Source organism: Thermobia domestica, chromosome 13 (assembly GCF_964235325.1).
Source record: "Thermobia domestica chromosome 13, izTheDome1.hap1.1, whole genome shotgun sequence".
In the NCBI taxonomy this organism is placed as follows: domain Eukaryota; kingdom Metazoa; phylum Arthropoda; class Insecta; order Zygentoma; family Lepismatidae; genus Thermobia; species Thermobia domestica.
This window is the reverse complement of record NC_137466.1, coordinates 193456135-193483129: the sequence shown is the minus strand read 5'-3', so window position 1 is coordinate 193483129 and position 26995 is coordinate 193456135. Positions and strand designations below refer to the sequence as shown.

Sequence of the window (26995 nt, the reverse complement as noted above, 5' to 3'; positions counted from 1 at the left end):
AAAAATTGACACGATCGATCGTCCTGGGGTTTCGAAATCTGGATTCTCTGTAACAAAATACACCGAATCCATACCCTAGGGTTCGGTGCACATAGGAATGGGCACAAGTCGAGCTAAAACTCGATTCGACTCGCAACTCGAAGCGAATTCGATTCCAGTTACGAGCAGAGTTACTATTTTAAGGTCGAGTTTCGAGTCGAATCGAGTTTTACAAACGGCTCGCTCGTTTAGCTCGTTTTGAAATCATTGTCTGATTAGACTGGAAAGCGAAAGCTATGAGAAATGTAAGCAGTAATGTGGAATATTTTTAGTGTTGCTTACGAGATGGGACACTGCTCGCATCTCGTCTCGTCTCGATTTACCAAACACCATGTGCGTGGGATTCCTCGGAGTTCTCCCGTTTCCTCCCACTTTCTGCATTCCACCATTTCATTCATTATTCGTCATCACCGTTTCCTTTAGCCTCACCGGCATAAAAGTGGGACCTAAAACTCAAAGATTTCATTTCATTTCATTTCGTCTCGATTAACAAGATGGCAACGGGTTTTTATAACGAGACAGCCTCAAATGTCGTGAGCACCAATATAAGTATATACAGTAGTTCTTATCACCAAGGCTGAGACCTGCACGGTCCAAATTTTGAGCTCAAGCAGAAGCCCGGTTCAACTGAGTGAACAGCTCGACCCGCTTCGGTTGGTTGAGCTCAATAGTGAATGAACTGTGAGCCGAGTCGGACAATCCTAAACCCCGGCCGAGCAGTTTTGAACATGTGTGGCCGGCGCCCTCTAACTTTTAACAATTTTTGGCTCGAGCCGGATACTTGCTCCTCCGGAATTCAAACCCAGAGGGCGATGAACGACTCGCCCTCGTGAACAACTCCTAGACTTCACGACTACCGAGGTCAGCAGTCAACTAGTTTTCAGTATTCAGATACAAACCGCCTAACTTTCATATTCATACACGGCGTTGTTATAATAATAATGTTGCAGTATTGTAGTAAGTATCATTGATAATAATTATATTGCCTACGCAGGATACTTGAAGAAAGTACTTGAAACTACACACAGAATTTGGCTCGATTTGGCTAGTTTTGGCTCGACTCAACTCGAAACTCGAGTCGAGCTGAAGGAAATTTTTCGAGCCGAGTTCTCGAGTCGAGCTCAAAGATGTCTGTTTAGAGTCTAGTCGAGTTTCAATAAAAAAAACAGTGGCGGATCCAGGGGGCAATTGCCCCCCCCCCCCCAAGAAGAGGAGGCTTTCTTATTTTATATAGGATAAATAAAACTCATCCCAGAGTTTCGAGCTCTTAAAAATAGCTCTAAGTAGCAGTATTACAACCCCCCCTCTTTGTCCTGGATCCGCCCCTGATGAAAACTCGCTCGAACTCGCTAGTGCCCATCCGTACGTGCACAAAACTTTTATTGTGTGTGTGTTTGTGTGTATGTGGCTGGGTAAGTAATATGAACAAAATCGTTGAAGGCCACTGCGTGAAAATTGAAATTTTCGACTTTTGGTACCAGAAAGACTGTCCTTACTTTTGGATAAAGAGGGAGAAATACGAATGTTTTCTACTGAAATTCCATTTAAAAACTTTCAGTTTAAAAGTTGGTGTCGATTCGTTGTACGATATGGCCCAAACCTACGCAGACAGAATACCTACGGAAAGAGATTAGTGTAAATTTGCTGATATCTCACATTAAATTTTTCTTACGATTTTTCCTTCTCCCTTTTTAGCTTTTAAATAAAAGAAATATTTTGCTGAAATAACGAAAAAGTCCTAAATGAATTATTTTCGTATCAAAACTTACAACCTTTTCTTGAACCACAAACCGCTTTCATAAAACAAAACGCACTTCTGCCATCTATTGTTCACTATCGATCCTACAGCTTTTCCTGCCATCTGTTGGCAGAAACAGTAATCACGTTTCCTTCATTCACTTCACTGTATACAAGCAAATAAAACTTCGTTCCCATTTTCACATGCGATAGGGAATAAAAAGACCCATTTACTAAATTATATATATGAAAGTATGAAAAATCAATAAATTAGATATTATTATGAAAATATTACTGCATTTAACTAATTAATTCGCCGTCAAGCAGATGATCCATTTTAGCGGGAAATTAGATGAAAAACCTGAAGTACAACAGCGACCGACAGTGGTTGATAGTTGATATTGTCTTCCAGATAGGGTGGCCCAAAAGTAGGTATACACCCCTACATTGATCAAGTATAACATTCTAGTTTATGAATTTATTTGGTTCGACTGTTCCGGGCTTAAGTTATAAGTAAAAAGACGTTACGAACAAATAATAAACAAACTAGGTCTACCTGTTTGATAACAATAAGGATACACTGAGCTAATCAGTACGGGACTGTATACCTACTTTTGGGACACCCTGTACGTCGTATAATGGAAAACATCAAAATATATACGTATTTCACTTTCGCAATTTCAGTAAGGAGCCGTCCACATATTACGTACCGCTATTTTTGACCATTTTTTATCCCCTCTCTCTCCCTTGTCACACTTCGTAATGCAAGACCGAATGTTTGTTACGTAACACTTTTTGATTTTCGTTTTTTTTTTTTTACCAATTTTGCTTATTTTGAAGATTATTACACTTAAAAAACAATTTTTAATGGTAGATTTTTTTTTAATTACAAAATACATATATTCTGAATATATTTGTAGTTTTTTTTTTTTTTTTTTTTTTGCCAACAAATCAAAGTATTAGCAAATGGTAGACCCGTGATACAGTAATATTAAAACCCTATACGGTTGTTTAAATAACTAGTCCTAATTTTTCGAAAGATCACTTCCATCCTTTTACGTCAGCGATGATTGGCAAGGAGGAAATTACTGTAGGAAGGTGCAGGAAGAATTAACATCGACCTCTTTTCCAGGGATCAAGGATGGTTCATTCATTTGAAGTTCGCCAGTGTCGACGATACAACCTTCTCTTCCTCGTCGACCACAGATTCGAAGTAGCTGCACACGTGAAGGAGCAGGGACATTGCGCTTGTGAACAAGCTTTCGGACATCGACTTTGGACTTTAGTTTACTCCTTTTCAAATTCTTCTCCTCCTAAATCAATGCGAAAATGCAAATAAACTTGATTTCTCCAGAAATACTCACATCCGAAAATCAAAAAATTAGTACGAGATGAAAATCCGACGAATTTGGCTTTTAAGGTTGGTGTAAAGGGACAAGCTTTGCCGATAGATGTCACTACAATCTTCGTATCTCTTTGATGTATTTTTTACGTTTCACAAAAATTCACGATTTCTCTTACAAGTTTCAGCGTAGAGACTTCAAATTTCTAAAGAAATAACTTCATAACCTATCGAAGGCAACAATCCGTGCCGATTTTTTATTTAGAATTTTCTTCATTGTTGAAACACATTGTTAAAGGTTTCGATATCCATTTCAACAATCAAGCCATTTCAACAATGAATAACATTCTAAATAAAAAATCGGCACGAATTGTTGCCTTCGATAGGTCATGAAGTTTCTTCTTTAAAAATTTGAAGTCTCTAGGTTGAAATTTGTAAGAGAAATCGTGAATTTTCGTGAAAGGTAAAAAATACATGAGAGAGATACGAAGACTGTAGTGACATCTATCGGCAAAACTTGTCACTTTAAACCAACCTTAATCTTATTTTGGCCTGCAAATCGTGGATCGTTCCGTCTCGCAAAATATTATTTCACGAAAAAGAGCTTCCTCTGTTTCACGTGTGAAACCCATTCGAAGAATAGAGTGGGTAAGTATTCAAATCAAAAGTTTTAAGTAACATGCTCATAAACAACGATACGAATGAGAACACAAGAGCGTTTTCAAGTGGTGGGTACGATCACTAACAACTAACTTCAGAAAAGCGTGTGCCGTAAATGCAATGCTGCGATAGTCACAAAACGGAGTTTTATTTTATTGTAATACACGCAGGGTTCGTCACGTCATGTTGGTGTCTAGTAGCATCTTCGAATCCCTTCCGTAGATTCAATTTATATCGACTACAGTTCGTAATTTTCCAAAACAATAGAAATATTTATTAATAAACAGAAAAGAACTGAATAAAATTATTTATTTAAAATATTGCACATAAATCTGACAATAAAAATAAAAATTACAGCAAAAAAAAACATACGTTACGTAACGAAGACGTAAACCTCTTCCTTTCCCTTGTAACACTTTGTAACGCAAGGCCGAACCCCTCCCCCTTTCCCGCGTTACGTAATACGTGGACGAACCCTAAAACTATATATAAAGAAAATCATCTATCATGTATTTATGAAATAACAATGTTGTTTTGCTTAGCTGCTGTGCTAGATTTAGCTATCACAGACGGAGTTTCGTTTCGAAATTTCGGGCCGAGATCGAGACGGGTTTGTAAATCGAGATAAGACCGAAATCGAAAACAGACATTGTAATTCGAGACGATACCGACGAGAATAAGCCCAGCCTCGAAAGTCTCAGTTTCGTCTCGAATAATAATAATAATAATAATAATAATAATAATAATAATAATAATAATAATAATAATAAATAATTAAATTACGAGCATTACTTTATTGTTAAACAAACTTTTCCACATCCATGAAATAAACGTAATTCTTTTGTTTATTTTGTAATATCCTTAATGTTCATCTTTAATTCAGTAATTGTAGTTCACAACAGATACACGAAAGTAGAAGGCAGAGGTACGCGCATGACCTCAGTATTGGCAATAGCCGATGCGCATTAAGATAATGTGCGTGATTTTCTATGGTAAACACATCAGTCAAAGAAGAATGTAACGGATAATAAATAAAAAATCGTAAAATTGGAATTTGGGTGCGAATAAATACTATAATATTCTATACGTAGTTTATATTTGTAAACACCAACACATGCTTTTTTATTTATAAACAAAATTACGTCCTCTTCTACTACAATTACTACATGAAGTAGAAGACAGGCATCTTCGTCATCTTCTGTTCATGTGATAGAAGAAAAACATCAGCACCAAAGCTGCTTAAAAGAAGGTATAAAACTCTATGCAACGCCTCAACTGACATTAGTTTTGGCTGGTTAACTCCTCTCTCTTGGTGTGCCTGGAGCGCAGAGATTTAACCTAAACCAAGCCTCCTAACTTGCCTGGAGTTTTGTGGGAATTCAACCACTCTTTTAGCTTGCGTGGAGCTCTGAGAGATTCCTAACCGCAATTACCTAACTTACGTGGAGCTTTGTAGTTTTTCCTACCCGCTTAGCTTGCCTGGAGCTTTGCGGGACTCCAACCTCTCTCTGCATGCCTAGAGCACTGAGAATCCTAACCCATCTCCACTCACCTTGCTTAGAGCTTTTGGGAATCCTTCCTTTGGCTGTCTGAGCCTAGGGATACGTATTTACCCTAACTACTTAGTGAACTTTGTATTGGTCTTAGGACCATGATTATAGTGACCTATCTTATGTAACACAAGAATTTTATAATAAAAAATTGTGGAAGAAAACCGAACCCCGTGTGCTAAATGGTTGCTCTACCTACTACCACATCAAGTAATTTTACAATTCACTCTTACTGCTACCATTTTTTTTTTTATTTTTTTTTATGTGAGATTAAATAACAGATTCAAGAAGTACAAAAAAAAAAAAGTGTTGGAGTTCACAGTTGATTAATTTGAGTTCAACTGTATAGTTAATAGTGAGACTACCTAGGTATGTGAGACAAAATTTATTGCTTAAGGTGGAGTGTGGACTAGGGATGGCCGGATCCGGATCTGGCCGGATCCGAAGATCCGGATCTGATTGGGTCCGGATCCTTTGGATCCGGATCTCGGATCTGGATCCGGATCTCGGATTTCGGATCTGGATCCGGATCTCGGATTTCGGATCTGGATCCGGATCTCGGATCTGGGTCCGGATCTCGGATCTGGGTCCGGATCTCGGATCTGGGTCCGGATCTCGGATCTGGGTCCGGATCTCGGATTTCGGATCTGGGTCCGGATCCGGATCTCGGATCTGGGTCCGGATCTCGGATTTCGGATCTGGATCCGGATCTCGGATTTCGGATCTGGATCCGGATCTCGGATTTCGGATCTGGATCCGAATCTCGGATCTGGATTCGGATCTCGGATCTTGATTCTTATCCAAACCCACATCCCATCCAAATTATGATAAACTTGAATATCTAAAATTCGCCGAAAGTAATTTCACGAAGTCCTGACAGTGAAGAAGAGAACAGAATATTAAGACGAATATTGACAAGTCTATTTGTTTCCTTCATTCTACTCTAAAGATCAAATGTTTGGCTTACTTAAGAAAAAAAAATGATCCGGATGAGAGTTCGAATGTCGAATCTAGTTCCACTCGGTTGCAGGACCGAGATGAATATTTAAAATTCCTCAATGCACCTATTTCATTGACAGTTAAGAAAACATAAACAGTTAAGACAAGTATTGACTACTTTTTACGTATATTATCTTGCTCAGTCTGCTCAAAATATCAAATGTATACCCTACAATTAGATTTAATAATTATTTAGTAAATCACAATATGAGCACCGAGAATAAACTATGAATTTTGGTGCCTCTTATCTAGATTTGAAATTTCGGATTCATACATAGAATCAGGCTGAAATATAAATATTTGAGATCTGGAAACCGAAACATGTGCTAGTACCAAGATCGTAGCCGTTTGTACAGTGGCGTATTTACGATTTTGTTTCGGGGGGAGGCTTTGCTAACTTTCGGGGGGAGGCTTTGCCTGAAAATGTGAAAATTCTGCAAGATATTTCATATAGTTTACTATAGTAAGTACGATTTCGGGGGGGCTTAAGCCCGGAAGCCTCTCCCCTAAATACGCCATTGCGTTGTACCTAGGTAATGCGAGCGGAAGGCACTTGCACTAATTCCGCATGTAGTTTAAGGAACACGAGAAATTAAAAACATAAATATTCTTTTTCAGGAGTAAGTCGCGCTTTAACATGACTTTTCATGAGTGTTGTGTTCAAATATGAAAACTGTAATAACTTGTTTGAAATAAAAACCTTTTCATTTTTAACAATAAAGTTAGGTACTTTCACATTGGAGAAAAATTAGCAAGGCACATACCACTGATTAGGGTGCTGATTCTTATGGAAGCTATCACTTGAACCGGAAGATTTCCTCATGTTAGTATCGGATTGCCACAATTCACCTTGCTGAAAGACGTGGTTTATCAGGGGGTCGGACAAGATTCTTTTGAACGTAGCCTGTAGACTGCTTCTAGTCTCAATTATTCCCATATAACAAGACTAGCCATATACATAGTTGGTTCGAAATAAGTTAAAATATCACTAATTGACCTTAAGGGGATAATCGTGATTTAAATATTCGTAAATCAGAAGAGATGTGAAAGTTAAGCGGTAAAATAAATCCGATAATTCCGGAATAAAGAGATTTATATGCAACCTAATGATAGCAATAAAACTCTTTATGTAACATTTTCAAAGCTAAAACTAACAGTTATCTTCTTGAAGAGGGTTTACGGCAACATAGAATATTACAAATCCAATTATTATAAGTAGTACCTCTAACAGCCCTGCATTTCACATCACCATCGCCCTTCATCCTGACAAGTGGGCAATTCACTTACCCACAATGACTTTTCAGGCGTTCCAGTGACATCAATATCTCAGTTTGGATTTGGGATCATGCTTCGGTGAACCTTGACTATCACCATCAGCAGCTATTAGAGAATCAGAACTTATTTCTGTATTAGATAATGTGGGTAACTATAGTTTTTCGTCTATAGAAGTCGGAGAGTGTACGGTATTATCGCAGGAAATATTTGATACATAAAACTTAGATTGTCAGTATTTAGGAGCAACTTTTAAAATAATCAGTTACTGTAAATGTGCTACAGATTAGCCGAGAAAACCCGACAGCCATAGTCGAGTGGTCTGCGGCATTAGGCTGTGGATCCTTTTACTGTAAATGTCTTGGATTCAAATCCCGATTCAAATCCCGCTTTAAATGAACGTAAGCCCGATGGTAGGAACCAAAGGACTGTCGTGCCAAGAATTTAATTTGTTTTAATTATCATAAATGCATTCTTTATTATTAAATTTTATCCAATATTTTCTTTTCAACCAGTTTGCGAAACTCAGAGCTAGCTACTTGTTTTCTTTTTAAATCATGTTCATAGTTAGCACAACTAATCACTAAGGAAAGACAATCATTTCAATAAAATTCGCCTCGCGTCTTTCGTAGCTCTAAGTTATTTTCAGCTTTTTTTTAAAAGCTGAATGGCGTTTTATCACTTTCCCCTTGCTTTCCCTATTTTTTTCTAGTTTTACCTATGTTTCTTTGCACGGATATTGCGCCTATATGCACGTGCTTAATTTGTTCGTTTACAAAAGCGGGCCATTTTCCTGCCACTATAGAAAGTAGAGTGCCCTGTATCAGAGAAATATTAATTGACGTATGTAAGTGAATATATCTGTGATGAAGTCATAATTTCTCAGTTTTTGCATCGCACATAGTTTCCTCATCCTCATTAATCTCTTCACCCCCGCTTCCTGAATTCTAGTTCTGGTATTCTTTCTTGAGCGAGGCCTATTTAATGGGAGACTGATGTCTCATGTAGGCTTATTAACTATATCATCAACAATAAAGAAAGTAGGGTTTAATTTACACTAATTTTAGAACATTACGTTAATTAAATAATAATAATAATACGGAGTGAGCTCAGGCTACTTGTTAGGATTCTTGCTTCGCAATTGGATTATACCGGGTTCGAATTCGGAGACCAGTATCCTGACTGAGGATTTTTCAGGGTTGTTCCTCAGTTATACTGGGCAAATGCTAGGTTAGTACCTTGATCTAAGGCTCTGGAGACCTTCCTTCCATTCCTTTCCCAATGTTTTCATCTGTTGATTATTACAATGTAAAGTGGCCTCTGAGGATGTATCTGGTAGCTTATAGTAAATAAACAATAACGACACATTATATTTTCACGAAACGTGTGGGTTAATTTAACTATAGCCTTACAGTCCCAATAGATAGCTAAAGTTTTAATATTAATTTCCTGACTTTTAAATACTATTTTCATATTGTTTCAGCTTTCAATTTTCTCATGTATGTTCCACCGAGAATTGAACCTGAGATCACATGAACAAATGCGAATATGATAAATATTTTTGAACACTTTAATATACAAAACACAAAACGCTTCAATGATACGATGCATGGATATGTTTTGGTTACGTCCTGCAATGTATGATTAAAGAAACCTGGAGGGTGATGAAGAAATAACAGAAATCTCTTTTATATTTACTCCGTCAACAAACTCCTGACCTCAGAAGGGCAAGCCATAAGTTAGGTAATAAAGTCGTACAACGAACACTTTTATTAATACTAATAATACTACACAACCATATCGCTCTCCTGAAATTCTCGTGTGTATGTTTAAAGATCTACTGTTGTTCCACGCCAACCAGTCTATATTTTTTGTTGTACCTTCGAAGTGAAAGATTTGTTGATGGTTGGACTCTAGTAAGTCAGAAACTACTATTAATAAAGAGTTTGTTTTGTCCAGTATTCCTGCGATTAGAAGGGTCTTATCTAAAAGATATTTCATTTGTATATGAGAAAATAAGAAAGTTTATGTAAGAAAGTAAATATTGCAAGGTTAAAATAACATAAAGAACAAAGGTAGCACAAACGTGTTCTGGAAACATTTAAAAGCACAGCATCCTACTATATTAGTGAATCCGAAAAAAGTTTTGACGAATTTTAGATATTCAATTTTATCATCACAATTTCAGATGTAGGTTTGAATACGAATCAATATCTGAGATCCGGACCCAGATCCGAGATCCGAGTTTCGGATCCAGATCCGAGATCCGAGTTTCGGATCCAGATCCGAGATCCGGACCCAGATCCGAGATCCGAGTTTCGGATCCAGATCCGAGATCCGGACCCAGATCCGAGATCCGGATCTAGGTCCGGATCCGGCAAGATCCGGATCCGGATCTCACTGGATCCGGGATATCCGGATCCGAAAATTTTTGGCCATCCCTAGTGTGGACCATTACTTGCGTTTTATCTTTTATCCAAGGCTTCATACACTCATTGATGTCCAAGGCTTCGTACACCCACTGATGATGAACCGCCGAAAACACACACACAAAGCACGAGCGTTAGCATCTTAGCTATGAAGTACGCGACCTACAATAGTTCTCCAGACAAGAATGAATTAAAAACGAAAAAAGGATATAAGACGATACTACTTACACTTTTTAAAATTTTCACTCAATTTATTTTGAGATTATCGAGCCTTAACCCTCGAGACCGAGACCAAGATCGACACTGTATGAAATTTCGTCTCGACACCATCCGTACTGGAAATCCCAACCAAAATGCAAGTTAAAGGCAGAGATTTTTTAAATATATAAAGAATGAGGTGTTCAAATGAACAATTAACTATTTTAATAAAGGAACTACATTTACTTACAATAAATATATATATATATATTTACACATTTTAACTAACTCTATGGCCTATGGAACCTGGAGATTCACTGCAGCGTTCACAAAAACTCTTCACTGCCTTCTATCCTTAGCCAACTGGATCGAGTTTCTACTTTGTATTCCTATCTCTGCGAGATCCATCTTAATATTGTCCTCCCATTTGCGCCTAGGTCTTTCTAATGATCATTTTCCGATTGGACTTCTAGTTAAAACTTTGAAAGCGTACCTACTTTCTTCTATTTTGGCTAAATGGCCTGTCCACCTGAGCCTCCTAGACTTGATGACCTTAACAACGTTTGGTAAACGGTATAAATTATGTAGTTCCATATAATTTTAGCATGCATGTTATTTTGTTAATTGAACACCAGGCCAGTTCTTTGATCCCTCAGTTCCGGAGGTGGTTAGAAACATAATCGCAATTTGAGCTTTTGTATTCTATGTCCTTATGCAACACACAGATTATGAAGGATAGCTCTTACTATTAACGTACGCTCCCAACCATGACTGGGGACTGAAACCGTTGCAATGGTATGCGTTGAGACGCAAAATCAACCCACATAGTACAGCTCATTTTCCACTACATTATCAGAGATGTGGATTAATCGTTTTACCAACATTTATCATAATGAGATAATTTACGTAATTTAACAGAAATTTTAAAATTTTTATACACTTTTGGACAACTGTCAAGCACATACTTACCGAAAGAATGTGAAAGCGGTATCTTTTAATCAGGTTTGAAATTAATCCGTTAAAAAATATCGATTATATTAAGTTAATTTTAAATTTATAATTGTTAAAAAATAAACATTACTTTCTTTCTCAGAAACAATGTAAAATTAATGTTTCTCTATGTCTCTCTGTGTCTGTGTGTGTTCGTTATTTGCGATTTTGTGTCTGTGTGTGTTCGTTATTTGCGATTTTTTTTTTTTTTTTTTTTTTTCAATTTTGAGCCCTTAATTCGATAGAGCGTCAAAAACTATCTGAAAGAAGTGATGGAAATTTTCGCGTCACTCTTACCGTTCCCGAGATATAAAGAAGTTCCGATTCCGGGATATTTAAGGAGCCATATTTCGCGAACTGTAAGTCACAGAGAGATGATATTTTGCGAATTTTTCAATATTGAGCCCTCCATTTTGAGCATGTGTCTTCGTCGTAAAACAACATATGGTAGAACGTTTAACAGAACTCTTAAACAAAACATGTGGAAAAAATTTAGTACTCAAGGAAATTATAAATGGATAGATATATTACAAAAAATGTTTAATGAGTATAATAATAAAGTACATAGAACAAATGGTATAAAGCCTGCAGAAGTTAATAAGAAAAATTAATTCTTTTTAAGTTCATTTTGGCAATGCTCTTGAGCATTCTGAACTGGTTACATTTTAATTTTACTGTTTATTTATTGTCAATTATGCTTGAAAACTGCAACTTTTCAGAACAGACTAACTTTCCCATGCTCTGAACTGTATCCATTAAATTTTTGAGTAACGTTTACAACTTAAGACAATTCTCATTGCATAGTAGTGAAAATTGTTAATTTTAAATTTAACAATTACTATCTTTCCGAAATTAATTTTTAATTTAATAAATTGTCTCTTTACAGGCTTATTTTTTCAATTCAATCCGTTAAATTTTTTATTATTTTTTCAACTATGCTTTTAATGTATTTTTTTCCTTCCAAATTATGCTATGCTTTAGTATGGCAAGTGTGATAGACCAACTCTGTCCACCCGTATGTTGACAGGAACGAGAAGAAAGGTGCAAAGACAATAGGAAGTGATTTTGTCATATGGATACAGCGACTTAAGAATAGTTTTCATCCCTGTTCTTATCCCGAAACTGAAACCGGATATGGTAGTAATCTACTACCACTTCAAGATTTCAAAATTGATCCCCATAAAACAAAAACTGTGAAAGCCAGAAACGGTTCCTTAACATGAATCTCACGCCTGGAACCCAACCGTAGTTTAACAATATGGAACGAAACCTACTTGTTTAAAATATTTAGTCATTTGAACAAATTTACGTTGCGAAACAACGATATATATATATATATATATATATATATATATATATATATATATATATATATATATATATCGGGTGTTCTAAAAATGACGCCCACGGACTACAGAGCACTATTCTACAAGTCAAAATATATAATTGTATACGTTTCAGGTCCTCGTCTGGAGACGCTGCACTATGTGGCAACGTCGCAGATAAAAAAAACACAGAGAGGATATATCAATCTATCAAATAGTTACATTGATTCTTTCCACACAAAAAGTCGATATACGTTGACACTAGCACCACCTATTAGTGCAACAATCGATATAACTGCTTAACAGATTCGTAGAGCAATGCTAATAGTTCCAAGTTAATCTGGGACGTTGCCACGTAGTGAAATTTTAATTCCCTACAGCGGCTGAAAGAGGTTATGCCGTTATATAGGATTTTTGTTTTATTTCGACTTGAAGAATAACGCTCTGTTGTTCGTGGGTGCCATTTTTAGAACACACGATACGCCGCTTACTACACACATATATTGTATTATTGATATTTTCAGTGCAAGAAGACATTCATTCTACTGAAGCACAAAAACGTAATATTGTCACTTAAGCTTACTGACTGAAAGTAGCGCAATCACAAACAAGATTGCGATTATTATTACATGTGGTATGCTGCACTAAGATATAAAATTTGATCTCGAAGCCTGTATGCTCTGATATCAATAGAGTTCCATCGTGTCTAATTTCCCCTTTTGTACACGAGATCCAGGTTCAATTCTTGGTGAAACCATGTAGTTTAGATCACAACTGCAAGTATCAGGTTCATATAATCTCCGTGAGGCAAGTCGACTTCAATCAATACACCAATATCGGCACTGATGAGTGAGAAGCCACAGTTAAGATCCGTCATGCACTGCGCCAATAAACTTCGCAACTCTTCTTTTACGTAAAAAAGTTAATCGAATAATGGTATTTAAGACGCTTAATTACCTCCGAGCATACGATGGATAACACTATTCCGCAAAGCGAAACGAAGTTACAAACTCAAGGAAAGTCTAGCATCAAAGCTGAGATTTCAACTACGGAGGCCAGGTAATAAAATTACACTCCTTAACACAAATATTAAAGAAATGTTAGTAATTGAAGATTGTGCAATAATGTCAGTTATTTCTGCTTCAATATCTTGCTACTTTTTATCATATTAACAACCCTTACAAAGGAAGGGAATGACCCACCTGACTCTGGTGCGAAAGGTTCCAGCTCTGATTCAGTATGAAGCCTAGGGTTGCCAACTGTTTCAACGTTTTGTTCTGGAGTGCCCCGTATTTCGTTTTAACCACTTTTCAACACGATTTTTCATCGAGGACGGTTCTCACGTAACAGTGCTAGGAAATATCTTTAACATTCCATATAATTATTCAACAAAACAGTTCATTTACTGTATATGAAAATATGAATCTTGTATTGGGTTGAAATGCCTGACTAACGTATCACTTTCAAAGGCTAAAAAATGGAAAATTACAATAGCTGGTTAGTCAAAGTAGTCTCCGGGTACGTCAAACACTTTTGCCCTCGTTCACTCAACGACTGCATTCAGTGGCGAAAGAAATCTGGAGGCTGGAGGGCAAAGAAGTCCTCCCACACGCGCCGCACTGCCCGGGAAGTTCTTTCTTGTGAAGAAGTAATCGAGATGCTGGAAAAAAATGGATAGTCGGTTGTAGAGAATTTAGCAAAATACAGTGGAAGAGGAAGATTTCAAATTGATACTCATGGAGAGTCTACGCCGTTCTTTAAGCGATATGTGGATCTACATTGAAATGAACATTAGAATATTATGTTTGTTGACTGCTGCTAGACGCATGTGGACAGGTCGGGTCAGTGCATTTCACAGAGTTGAGCACTGTAATGACCAACAGTGATGGTTTCAGCTCAACAAAGAACATGATGGAGAACTCCACCATAAAGCACCATACCAGATCAAAAACCTTATGCAGATGGCAGGATACTGTTGGATACCGTCTTAGACATTGATCACTATCTAACTCCTGCCCTGAACCATTTGTGGTTGTCGTAGCAAAAACCCTACGCAATTATTCCACACACTTCCAGACGGCGATCCTTGTTCGCCATAGTCAACTACTGTGGTACTTATGAGTCTAACTTTTTAATCTTAGCAACTGCGCGGAGCCCCCCAAAAATAGTAGTGTGACGTATGCCTAGTTCGTTTTCAATTCCAGGAACACTTTGTAGCCTTCTCCACTGGACTAGTGGCTAGCACGCGCTATTATGTTCACATGGTCCAGAGTTCTATTCTCGGTGGAGAGCCTTCGAATTTGCACACATTATAGTGGTTCGGATTCTATTAAATCGCAATTCAACTTGCTGCCAAAAAAAGGGGCGATAACCCTAATCAACCAGAAAAATTTTCCGTAGGTCCATAAAAACATCCTGTTACCCGGTGACCGCTGGAATAAGTTTTTAATGTTGTGTCTGCGGTACGAAATTTTACAAACCAACTTATATGGTGGGTTTATTCGCCACCCCTGGCCAAATGCAATACTGATGGTTTTCGCGGCTAGATGTGCAAAATGCTCCAGTTTGATCGCCTAAACGAAAATCACTCGCAGTTGTGTGTTCTCCATGGCGTAGTTTCATCCTATTCAACAACACAATGCCTCTTGACTGACTGGGCACTCCAGTCTGTTTTGTCAATATGTATGGAGTTCGTGGCCTTGGTCCATCCATTGGTTGCGTTACTTGTGGTGATTTTCCATTAGACGTACAACCAAGACACTTCAATAGCACCAGCTTAATAGCTGAACGATTTTTTTCTATGAGTAAAAATTCGTGAAACGATAAGTACATCAGACTTCGACATGAGCTCAGATGAAGCTGAACCGATTTGTAAAAACTTTAGAAGATCTCAACAGAATTTTTAGGATTTGTACGAAATCAAGAGCAACAATTACAAACAACATAAGGTGAAAAAGAAGTATAAATTTAAACAAGAACAATACGAAAGCAACGTAATACTACATTTTTCTACTGTCTGCATGCGTAAAGAATGTGTTAGATGTTCTTATGATTTATTTATTTAGTTTTGTTTATCCCATGCCACGCGTATTCCGATTTTTTCTTCGACACATTGGTAACTCTAGTGGGATTACATTTTTTTCTTTTTGTGCTGAGTCAATATTTCAGGTAATTAAGGTGTAACAAGCTCAATCTCACAAGAAGAATAGGAGGTGAAATGCTGACAACACATTACCCACCTACCAAACAATTTAGGACAAAAGAGCCTTTTCATTATTCAATTTTAAAGTTTCGTTCCAGATGGCTCATTTATTCGTAAAAGAAACACTGCTAAATTATGTATATTTAAAAGATGATGAATACTTCTTTCCAACACTCAATGCGGCATCACCACCATCAAAAGAAGAAGAAAAAAACTGTATTAACCAAATACATGGACCAAAAGCAAAACACATGCAGAGTGAGATGATTTCAAGAGCACAAAATATTTTTAGCGCGAAAGCACATCATATACTTAAGAGATTTCAATACTCAATCTGTCCGATGTAGGTTGAATATCTATTCTACGTGAAACCCGTTCTCAACTCTTAAATATCCGACCAACGAAGATAAAAATTCATCGAATATATTCGAACAGCATACTTCCTTTGGAGAAGACAGCAGAGTATTATAATCTCTTAAGAACATCATACGTTTGTTATTTATCCTCAGGATCCAATACAGCCAAGTACAGGCAAAAATGAGACACAAGATACTAGAACCACATACAGAAGAGAAAAAAAAAATCATGCATACACTTACAGAAATAAATTGTGATGAATGGAAAATACAAATGAAGTGGTCAATCAGTGAAAGCTTCAATATAGTTACCAGTAAACAAACAGCCTCATATCAAGAAAAGACAACAGAAGACGATAAATGTCGACAAAACATCACATCACTTACCGACGGTGGAACAGTTCGACGCTCGACGTGGGAGCCATCAAGACCTGTGCCTGTTACCTGAAAAAGCAGGGACTTGTCTAGGAAAGCAGAGATTCTAAAGCATGTTCCTCAATATTACCCAACAAATCAGAAAAACACCACAGAAAACCTCACCCAATAAGGACGTCCGAAGAATTTATGAGACAAAAATACGTCACTAACCACCCAAGCTTTTCCAAAAAAACATAGATAACAAAAATACACATAAAATTCAACCTTAAATTGAAAATTTGAATATATAATATAAATTTACAATGTTGCTCTAGTCAGAATTTTCTGAGTACATGCAATACGGAGTGTATGGAATTGGGTTGAATTCCAAAACATTAAAAAAGCGAATTTAAGGTTAAGTGAAAGCCAAGCACTTGAAAATAAAATTACAAAAATTCAATAATTCTTCCCATGTGAGACTTACAGATCAGTTCTGAGATCATTCTTTTACTGACATAGAAGTAAAGAAAATACATGAAATATTTTCACCAAACGGTTAGATGAAGTATCACGTTGTTGCTATTGATTACGATTACGATTTTTATTTTTATCAGAAATGAACTTTTAGTCTAACGTTCCTGGGAGTTCAAGGAAACGGTTATTAAATGGAAGTGGGTGAAGGTGACACACATGTAAAGAATGAAGAAAGTGGCAGAAAATGAAATCATCTCCAAAAAAATTATCCGACGCGGTTTTGTCCACTACAAATTCATATGGCACGGAATCAAATCAGGTTCACTTCGAACCAGAGCTGAGCGTTCTAGTAATGAGCTATTGCGCTCCTCTAACCTCTCAATACAGATGTACGAGAAGTCAAAAGTAAAGGGACTTGAGAAAAGGTACATTTATACTTTAAAAAAAAAAAAAAAAAAAAACCCTACATAATCTGCTTGTACTTCAACGCACTTTCCCCAACGTTTCACAAGTTTCTTAATTCAGTCGAAAAAAAAAAAAAAAAAAAAAAGAAGGTTTTCCTGTTGCACCTGTGACCAATTTTACACTGCATCAATGACTAGCTGATGATGTTGACGATGGGCGTTTCCAAACCATGCTTGCAGACTTACATTGCGTTTCGTGATGATGTACCCATGTTTCATTTACAGTAACGATTTGCTATAAAAATCCATCTCCCTCGCGACGATAACGGGCCAAATGTTTACGAGAGATGTCAAACCTTTGTGCCTTATGCTGCGCTGACAATTCTTTCGGTATCCACCCTGCAAATACTTTCTGGCTGTGTTTAACACCTTCCGTAACCCAAAAGCAAATCACTGCTCTCATTTCCTCCTTTGTGCAGATCGACAATGGAGCTGTCATGTTTAACGGTTTGCTAAACTCCAAAACGACTAACATGGGAATAAGAGTGACACATCCATAGAAGTGTTGCAGACGACACTAATTCAGCGCTGGATACTAGCAGTTTTACCAAACCCTAGTGCGAGAAATTGCGAAGTCCCTTTACTTTTTGACTTGTCTCTTACTCGTTCTTTTCTATAGTAAGCATGTTTAATGCTTTTTTACTTAAACCCTTTTAATGTTCACTGTATCGATGTCAGTTCTAATAAAAATACATATTTTCTTAAAACAGTCAGCGTTAAACCAAAAACGAATAACGGCCAGCCTATTAAGAGCACGGTGTGTTATTAAATTTGTGCTTCATTACTATTGCTAATTATTTACAACTCAGATGAATCTACAATACTCACTTTGTTAAGGACGTTTACGACGCTTGAATCATTATGAGTTTATAATATTTGGATACCAGACATTTCAAAAAATGTGTTCTATACTTTCACTAAAATATCGAAAAACCCCATACATGTTCATCAAAGACTCCACAAAAAAAGAGTCAATATTAAGTAGTCTGAGGATTTCAACTAGTCGTGAGTACAGATTCGAAGGATCAAACTCAATTAGTTAACAACTTCCTTGTCGATCTTTCTTCCCGCTACTACTCGTTATCTCCTCTTATACAAACTTTGCAAATAACGGAAAGATAACGAATCCTACAACTATTTTAACAACTGTTTCATTAGTCACAAAATTGTTTTCCAAGAAAGGAACGTTAGAGACTCCTCTTACCACTCATCATGTCATAAATTAACGCTTTCAAGTTTTTATGCTATAGAAATACTCTGAAAACTCTTACTGTCTTTAACAGAATTTTAAAAATCTAACATAACAATAATTGTACAGGAAGGTTCATTAAAGATTCTAGTGATACAGATGAATCATGTGCTGTCACTGAATGACTCCGAACGCTATTATATCTAGCATTATGGACTCAAAAACCGCTACTCCCTCATTGAAGTAACCATCATTTGAATTTGCAACGACTGCATGACACCAAACATCTAAAGCTTCCATCAGCACTTGAAAACTACGGATCGGAAGCGATGTTGGTAGCCACTATCTCCCGCGGGAGCTCATTAATATGCCTAATACTTAAACAAGAAATATATTCTTCGTTTTCTTTACAATATTTACATTTTTAAAACTAAGGGGACTAAATATATGATTAAACAGAAATAATTTATTACTTACCATTGTATCAATGTTATCGTCTAAATTCATATTTTCAAGCTCCAGTTCAAATTCTTTCTCTAACTTCTCCAATTCTGAATCCATTTTTCCTGGAGGTCTTGAAGGCTGGGTACTGCTTGGTACTGACGGACGCGGCGCAGCAGCTTGCTCTGGCATACTCTGCGTCGGAGGCGCCGACGCTATAGATGGACTCACTCCTACGAAAGAAACAAGTATACATTAACAACTACAAAGAATGAAATAAAAAATAGAAACAGGGTGAAAGTATTCTTCTCCCAACCGCGGGACTAAAACTTTCAACTTCCTAAGATCTAACCTTAAATTATCCTCCTGTCTCATCTCCGCCTATGTAAGTCTATAACAATAGAGAAACGTTATATGTGATTTTTTAAGCTGATTGAACGCTACGCCACTGTTCCATTCTTTGTTTTGAACATTGCTTAAAATAGTTCAGCAAGCTGCAAAGGCAAAATCATCTTCCTTATAGGAAGCGTCAGTGATCATTCAAAGTTATTTTTAAAATTTGTTTCATATACCAAGTTCGCCTCGCCTCTTGGTTTAAACTCAAGAAACTCGTCGGGACAGTCCCGAAAAGTTCAGTCCGTCTTCCGAAAGAAGGTACGGATTTCTTATGTAAAAACAGTGTTTCGATGGAAAGTAAAAGAAGTATGTGATTATCTACTAACTAGTTAACCGTATAATAGTTTATATTTTTTTGGTGTAAACTAAGTGTTTTACTTTCCCGCCTACGTTCAGATGAACACACAAGTCACGCACACTAACACAAGAACTTGGAATTGCGCCTCTGGCGCGGGTGGAGAGAGAGAGAGAGAGCAGAAGACGCCATGGACTGAACGGAACAAGAATGAACCAAGATTCATCTAGTGTTAGAATTTTTATTGTGTTCCAGAAATGACAGTGACTGTAGTTTTCATGATAAATGGTAACTGGTAGTAAATAAAAAGGATCCCACATACTTCATCACTAGAATATAGAGCTACGGCGCTATAATGTATGATGATAGCTGTGTCTAGGCATCTTCCGCGTCTCGAAATTCGTTCTATACGCGTCGCGCTCGTATATTTAATACAGGGGTTTATTCATGACAACAAAAGGTAGCAAATCTACATCACAAATAATAACATGCGAAATTCATAATATTAATATCTGTACTACTTTCATACAATAGAAAACTTATAATCTTCTAGATTCAGTAATTACAATACAAAAAGTTTTCGGAAAACATTTTAGAGCAAAATTTAAATAATTTTTCATTTGTTTAACCCATTTTCATCTTACTAGTATTTTTGCACGGAAATACCGTATACGCCCATGAAAAGACCTCGCCCGTGTAACGGTCCCCTATCCTATTTTTTCTCTCATATTCCTGACTTCCAAACTGCTCGTGCAAAAGTCCCATTCCTGGTTTGAAAAGAAAGCAATTAAATGTTCAGAAAAAAAAACTTTTATGCATTCCTGTGACCGACCCAGACCTGTTCGCAAGTAAACAACGCGCTGTTGATTCAATAAATCACGGCGCGACAAGTGGAGGTGGGGACAAACGAACGAAAATTTAAACTCATTTCTTTCCTGTTTTTAGAATATCCTCAACTTTTAAAAACGTGTTTGTTGAATGAAGGATGAATCATCATCCTTGTACTGCACTGTACATCGGAAGGTCAGAGGTGGAAATTTCCCAAGGTCACTCTGTCAATTAACTGCTTTCTTTAATGTATCACGATTCGTGTCACAGAAATCTTGCCAAAACCGGATGCGAGAGTGAGTGGGGAGAACTGATAAGCTATTTTTCAGAAACTGTAGCCTTGTTTACTCACTTTACAGGTGACTGATAACTAGACAAGTGTCTACAGGAAAAGGTCTAAAGCTAGGTTGCCATGCTGCAAGAATCATGTAGCTGTCATTAAAAAATCTTGCAATCCCATTATTCTATTTACTCTTTACACAGTACAACTTTCTGAAAGAAAAATAGATATCTCCATCCATGCAGCACTGCACTCTAGTGGACAAATAGTGAACATCCTCATTAGAAACATGTATTTTGGCGAGCTTCCTCTCCTCGTCCAAAAGAGCCCGTCGTTTCGGAAGCGGTGAAACTGCTTTTTTTCTTTATGTCAGTGGGAGAGCGATAGTAGGTAGCAAGCAAGACGACTCAGAATGTTGCACATGGTTTGACTCCTTGCAAAATGAAAAAAAAAAAAAAAAAAAAAAAATATTGTATGTCCCTTTCAAGACTATGTTTACATGGAGAAATATTACAGGATTGTAAGCTTTTTTAATGACAGCTACAAGATTCTTGTAGCATGGCACCCTAGCTTAAGCAACGAAAGAAGCAACTGTTTACTGCGTTTGGATTTAAGTGGTGAAAGAAGTGTTCCTTAATAAACATAGGGCAGATTGCAAGTTATACAGATGGGTTCAAGTTCCGAGTGATGGAGTTTGCTAAAGAACATGGAAAGCGTAGTGCTGCACGATACTAAAATCACACCATACAGAGACTTTAGGTATATGAATGAAGTAGACCGGAACATCGACGCTGCCTACTTGCAGTGGCACTCAATAAACTGCCTCCCTACAGTTGACGAGCAGGTAAATACTCTAAATTCTTTAATAATAAATTTGTAATGGCAGACACGCCCCTATAGTTAAGAAATGTGTTTCGCGACCTCCATCACCATGGTTAACCGATGAATTACGTTCGTTAATGGCGCGGAGAGAGAAAGCTTATAGAGCATACGGGAAACATGTTAAAAATAGTGATCCTTCTAGTGATAGCACAATAAATCCCAATACAAAATTCGAAAACTATAGATTATTAAGAAAACGTTGCACTCAAGAAGTAAGGAAGACAAAACGGCGCTTTGCCTATGAAATACTTGAATTCGAAAATAATGGAGCAGTTCTTTGGAAACGGCTAAAAGTATTAGGTGTTGGGAGAAACATAGCCAAGAACGCAGTTAACTATACGCCTGATGAATTGAACATTTTTTTTTTTTCTGTCAAAGCCGTATGATACCAGCCTCCATGAAACTGCAAACAATGAATAATATTGTAGCTTCGGAAATTAACTCTCTGTTCTCGTTTTCTCACGTACAGCCTGCACATGTATTAAAAGCGATCCAAAGAATTAAATCTCAAGCCACTGGTAGAGATGATATTTCAATAACCATGATCAGGAAAACCCTACCGCATGTACTTAATCCTATCACTGACATATTTAATTACTCTCTTTCCACAGGCACTTTTCCCACAGTATGGAAACTCGCTACTTCCAAAAAAGAACCACGCTGACAATTTCGGAGACTACCCGTCCTATCAGTGTCCTTCCCGTGCTCTCAAAAGTTTTTGAATATATTGTAAATGATCAAATTCGGGAATACTTAACAACAAATAATTTATTGGATACCTTTCAATCTGGTTTTTAAAGTAATCATAGCACATGCACTGTACTTGTAAACGTAACGGATGATATAAAATGGGCTATTGATAACAGAAAACTGACGCTCCTTACTCTACTTGACTATAGTAAGGCATTTCAAACGATTGATTTTGACATTTTACTTCAGAAATTATCATTATTGTTTAATTTTTCTGAATCAGTGGCTAAATGGTTTGATTCTTACCTTCACCAACGTAAACAAAGAGTAGTGATCAATCAGGATCACATATCGACATGACATTGTATCAACAGTGGAGTGCCGCACGGTAGCGTACTAGGTCCCCTTCTCTTTGCCCTTTACATTAATGATCTCCCTAAAATTCTCACATATTGTAAATACCATATTTACGTTGATGATTTTCAGTTATATGCTTCTTTTCTCTAACAAGATATTAATAATGCGACTGGGAAAATAAATACCGAGTTAAACAAAATCAGCAATTGGTGTACGGCTCACGGGTTAAAATTAAATGCAACAAAATCGCAGTGCATCTTAATTGGCTCCCCAAGAATTTTCTCTTCTATTAATATCTATCAGCTCCCAAATATAAAATTGTCCAATACTGTTATTCCATTCTCTACAACTGTCAAAAATTTGGGAGTCATACTAAATCAAATTCTCTCCTGGTTAGATCAAATAAATGGAGTTTGTAAGAGAGCATTTGGTGCCCTACCAATATCTCTGATGATCAAACTTGTCAAGGTACTAGTGTTTCCACATCTTGACTATTGCGACTCAGTCTATTCTGATCTAACCGAAAATCAATCAAAGCGCTTGCAAAGAGTGCAAAATGCCTGCATTAGATTTATTTTCTATTTAACTTACAGGGAACATTTCACATCATTTTATAAAAAACTGTCATGGCTGACATTAGTTGAAAGAAAAATTTACATAGATCTTACTCTATTGTACAATTTACTTACTACGTCAGAATCATCGTATCTAGCATGTAGATTTTTATATTTGTCGGACTTTCATGCTAGAAGCACAAGATTACAAGATAATTTCTTGCTCTCCATACCCAGTCACAATTCTGATTCATACTCAGTCTTTCACAGTAAGTACTACACGCCTCTGGAACAGTTTACCTAATTAATACACAACGTTTCCACAATTGCCAACTTTAAAAAATCTGTAAATTCCATTCTCTTAAGTAAAGATAAGGATACTAGTAGCACATGAGGCATCTTCGTCTTACCAGATTATTAATTACTCATATATGAACACACAATCAATTAGTAACCTATGTTAATCTGTACAGCTTATACATTCATACTTCTAGTACTGCTATATGCAATATGTAATTTAGGTTTCTTCACGTTATTTTATTTCAGATTGTATTCCTACGTAGACTTCTTTTTTGTTTCCTCTCTTGTATATTATTTTCAATTTTTGTTTTGAAGTGTTTAACTATTTTTTTTTACTTAAGTATTATATTCATTTTTTATGTGGTTCAATACTTTTCTTTTGTAATTGTTAATATTTTCTATGTATTGGTGCTTTAAAAGAAAGAAAAAAAAAAAAAGAATGTATGCACGTGGTTAAGTGTTCAGAGAAGGTTGCAGATCCTTAACTTCGCCTGTAAAAAAAGTCATAAATAAATAAATAAATAAATAACATGTTAAATTTTCAAACCCATTTTCTGTTACATATGACACAAACGAGTAATTGGGTGACACAAAGAGGTGACTTGGCATACCTTGTTTTGGAACTGGTGAGGTTCCCATGTAAATAAAAGGATTTGGGAATTATTATTACATCATGCTAACACACGGTTTTCTTCAGTAATCCGTAGCCTAGTTACACACAAAAAGAACGAGTCAAACTCATTAAAAGACAATTCTACATGTTGGCTATTCTACAGGAGTTATGAGACATAAATCATCGGAACCAAATTTACACAGGAACTAAAGTAAAACTATAATCACTTTCTGCACGTAAGTTACTTTTTCCTTAAAAATGTCTTCACTTAAGCCTCATTAATCTAGATGAATTGTAAAGTGTCACTTCAATGTTAATAAGCAATTGTTAGAAAATTATTGAGAGAGCTGGAATTTGACTTTCCACGAAAATATAGGACTAAATTCATACTCGAATAGAAATCCACTAACCACAATTTACCTGAACTTCTTGTGCTGATTTATTCAAATTTACATCCGATGATTTGTGTCTTATTAACTCGTCTAGGATAGTCCAGCATACAGAAGATCCTTTTCATGAGGCTGGTGTGTAACTAGGTTATGGATTGTTGAAGACATTAGTGTTGAATTAGATACTAAAGATAATTAAATTAGACAATATGTAGCTTATGGCATCCATAAATAGGTGAATCTTCATTGCTCTCTCCTGGTAAGTCAATTCCTTTATATTTCTTTGATACATTAATTTTTCTTACTCTTACTTTTTATCCTCCGTAAACGATACTCCTTGGAAAATCCGAAAGGTTGAAAGTTCCAAGGTTTATTAAAAAATCAGAAATTACAGTAAGTTGATGACTATTTGATATATTTTGATTCTTCTTTCTGTACCATGTTTGTTCAAAGCGATACATTACAATGTTGGTTTATACAGAAGATAATGAGTACCCATATAACCAAATCTTCCTGATACGAAGAAAAATTATAAACATATCTCAAGGACTTTTGCAATCTAAAAGATCTCTAAATGAGAACATTTACTGTATTTCTACCAACTGTGGGTGCAGAATATTACTACATTTAGAGGGATCAAATTATACATATTTACTAATTATATCAATTGCAGTAATCTTTTAAGTTATTAAATTACTTATGAATATACTTCCATTTCGACACGACTATTTTCTATCATGTATTTATTAAAATATTCAAGTCCACCTTGACGCTTCTAAGCTTTTCCTCTGTTCTTTTTCTTTTATTTCCTCCCTATATGATAAGTGTTTCAGCGAAAGTATTTATAGTGTACTTTCTTTAGTGTTGAGATTATGTTTCTACAATTTGCTGGTAGAAAATTCATTATTTATTATATATGAACTCCCTCATGGCTATATGATTAGAATACCTATAGCTAAACCTTCTTCAGTTAGACCAATAAAAGTTCCGGATTCGATTCCCCGTGGTAGCTCACATTGTTCGGATTCCACGTTAAGTTGTAGCCTGTATGTCCACGTTTTATGCAGCCTCGGTGCTGAACGAGAAGTTCGTGCTGTGTGAGGCAGAAACATGGATATTACGCAAACATGATGAAAAACGACTGGAAGCTTTCGAGATGTGTTGTGGGGAAGAATGGAAAGAATTAACTGGATCGAGCGGAAAACGAATAAGAGGGTGTTGGAAATGATGGGAGAGAAAAGAACAATTTTAAATATTATTAAGAAGAGGAAGAGAAACTGGTGTTCGGGATTATCCAAGAATAACACCGAAATTAGAACATTTCACCGAACAAACCGAAAACAACCCAGGACTGGCTGGCATGGAACGTCCCCGACTTCATTTCTACCTCTGATTGGCCTAGCAGCCCGGACCTTAACACGTTGGACTACAAACTTTGGGCAGTCCTTCAGGCAAAGATTAGCCGTAAACGGCATCCATCTGTCGACAGTCTGAAACAATCCTTGACCCGAGCAGTGAACAATTTTCCCATGGACGTGGTGTGTAATGCCTTGACCAGTGGCCGGACAGACTTCGTGCCTGCATCAAGGCCAAGGGGGAATATTTCCAAAAATGATTCGTGCGTCGGGTGCGCAACATATCAATGTAAAACATGACCAAAATAAATTGCCTTGGTGCTAATACTCTCTGTGTTATTCACATTCAAACTTGTGACAGTATTTATGATATAACTAGGTAATTTTATAGTTATTCTTGGATAATCTCGAACACCAGTTAAAGCTTTGGAATGATTCCGGGTGGCAATACTTGTATTTCTGCTTCTTGGCTGTTCTCTCTTCGAAACACTCGAAATAATCTCATTCTACTTTCAAATTCAAGATAGATTATTTCCAGCTGATATATTGAAGAAATAACATTTATCAACAGGTAAAGGGTGAAAGAGTCGCGTCCACAGTGCGTACAACGAAGATACGGTTTGAGTATCAAAATATGATTAACAAAAATTACGAAACACATACAGAATGCGGAGGGAAGCTGAAGGTAAATACATAAATATTAATAATTGATAGAAATGGGCCAGTTGAATACAGTCTTACTGATTTATTTATTGACTGGAATTCAAGTCCTTTACAGCAGTGAGAATGCAGAGGATGAGGCCTACTCTTTAGCATGGGATTCAAACCGTTACTTAGAATTTTATTCGCAGCTAGCACCTACGGGAGACTGAGGTCGGGACTCGGAGGACGGACGAGAAGCATGTGCGTTTGCCACTTGCCCTCGACACGAAACTACGAGTAGACTGACGATACATACCAGAATAGCTGAAAATGAAATGAAATTAAACTTTTCAGTTTTAAAACCACGATTATTCCGGCGAGGCCAAAGGA

At 36.7% G+C, this 26995-nt stretch overlaps 1 protein-coding gene across 2 annotated transcripts in view; it reads right to left on the bottom strand.

The window, feature by feature from the left end:
- beta'COP (coatomer subunit beta') overlaps positions 1-26995 on the bottom strand; it is an 82201-nt gene that overhangs the window by 11032 nt on the left and 44174 nt on the right. Inside the window, exons 15-16 of one of the 2 annotated variants that reach the window (XM_081737185.1) lie at positions 19061-19257; positions 16487-16543 (exon numbers count right to left, since the gene is read on the bottom strand). In XM_081737185.1, the coding sequence (XP_081593311.1) occupies positions 16487-16543; positions 19061-19257 (254 nt within the window). The remainder of the gene's footprint in view (positions 1-16486; positions 16544-19060; positions 19258-26995) is intronic. The other variant, XM_081737186.1, reaches the window with a different exon arrangement.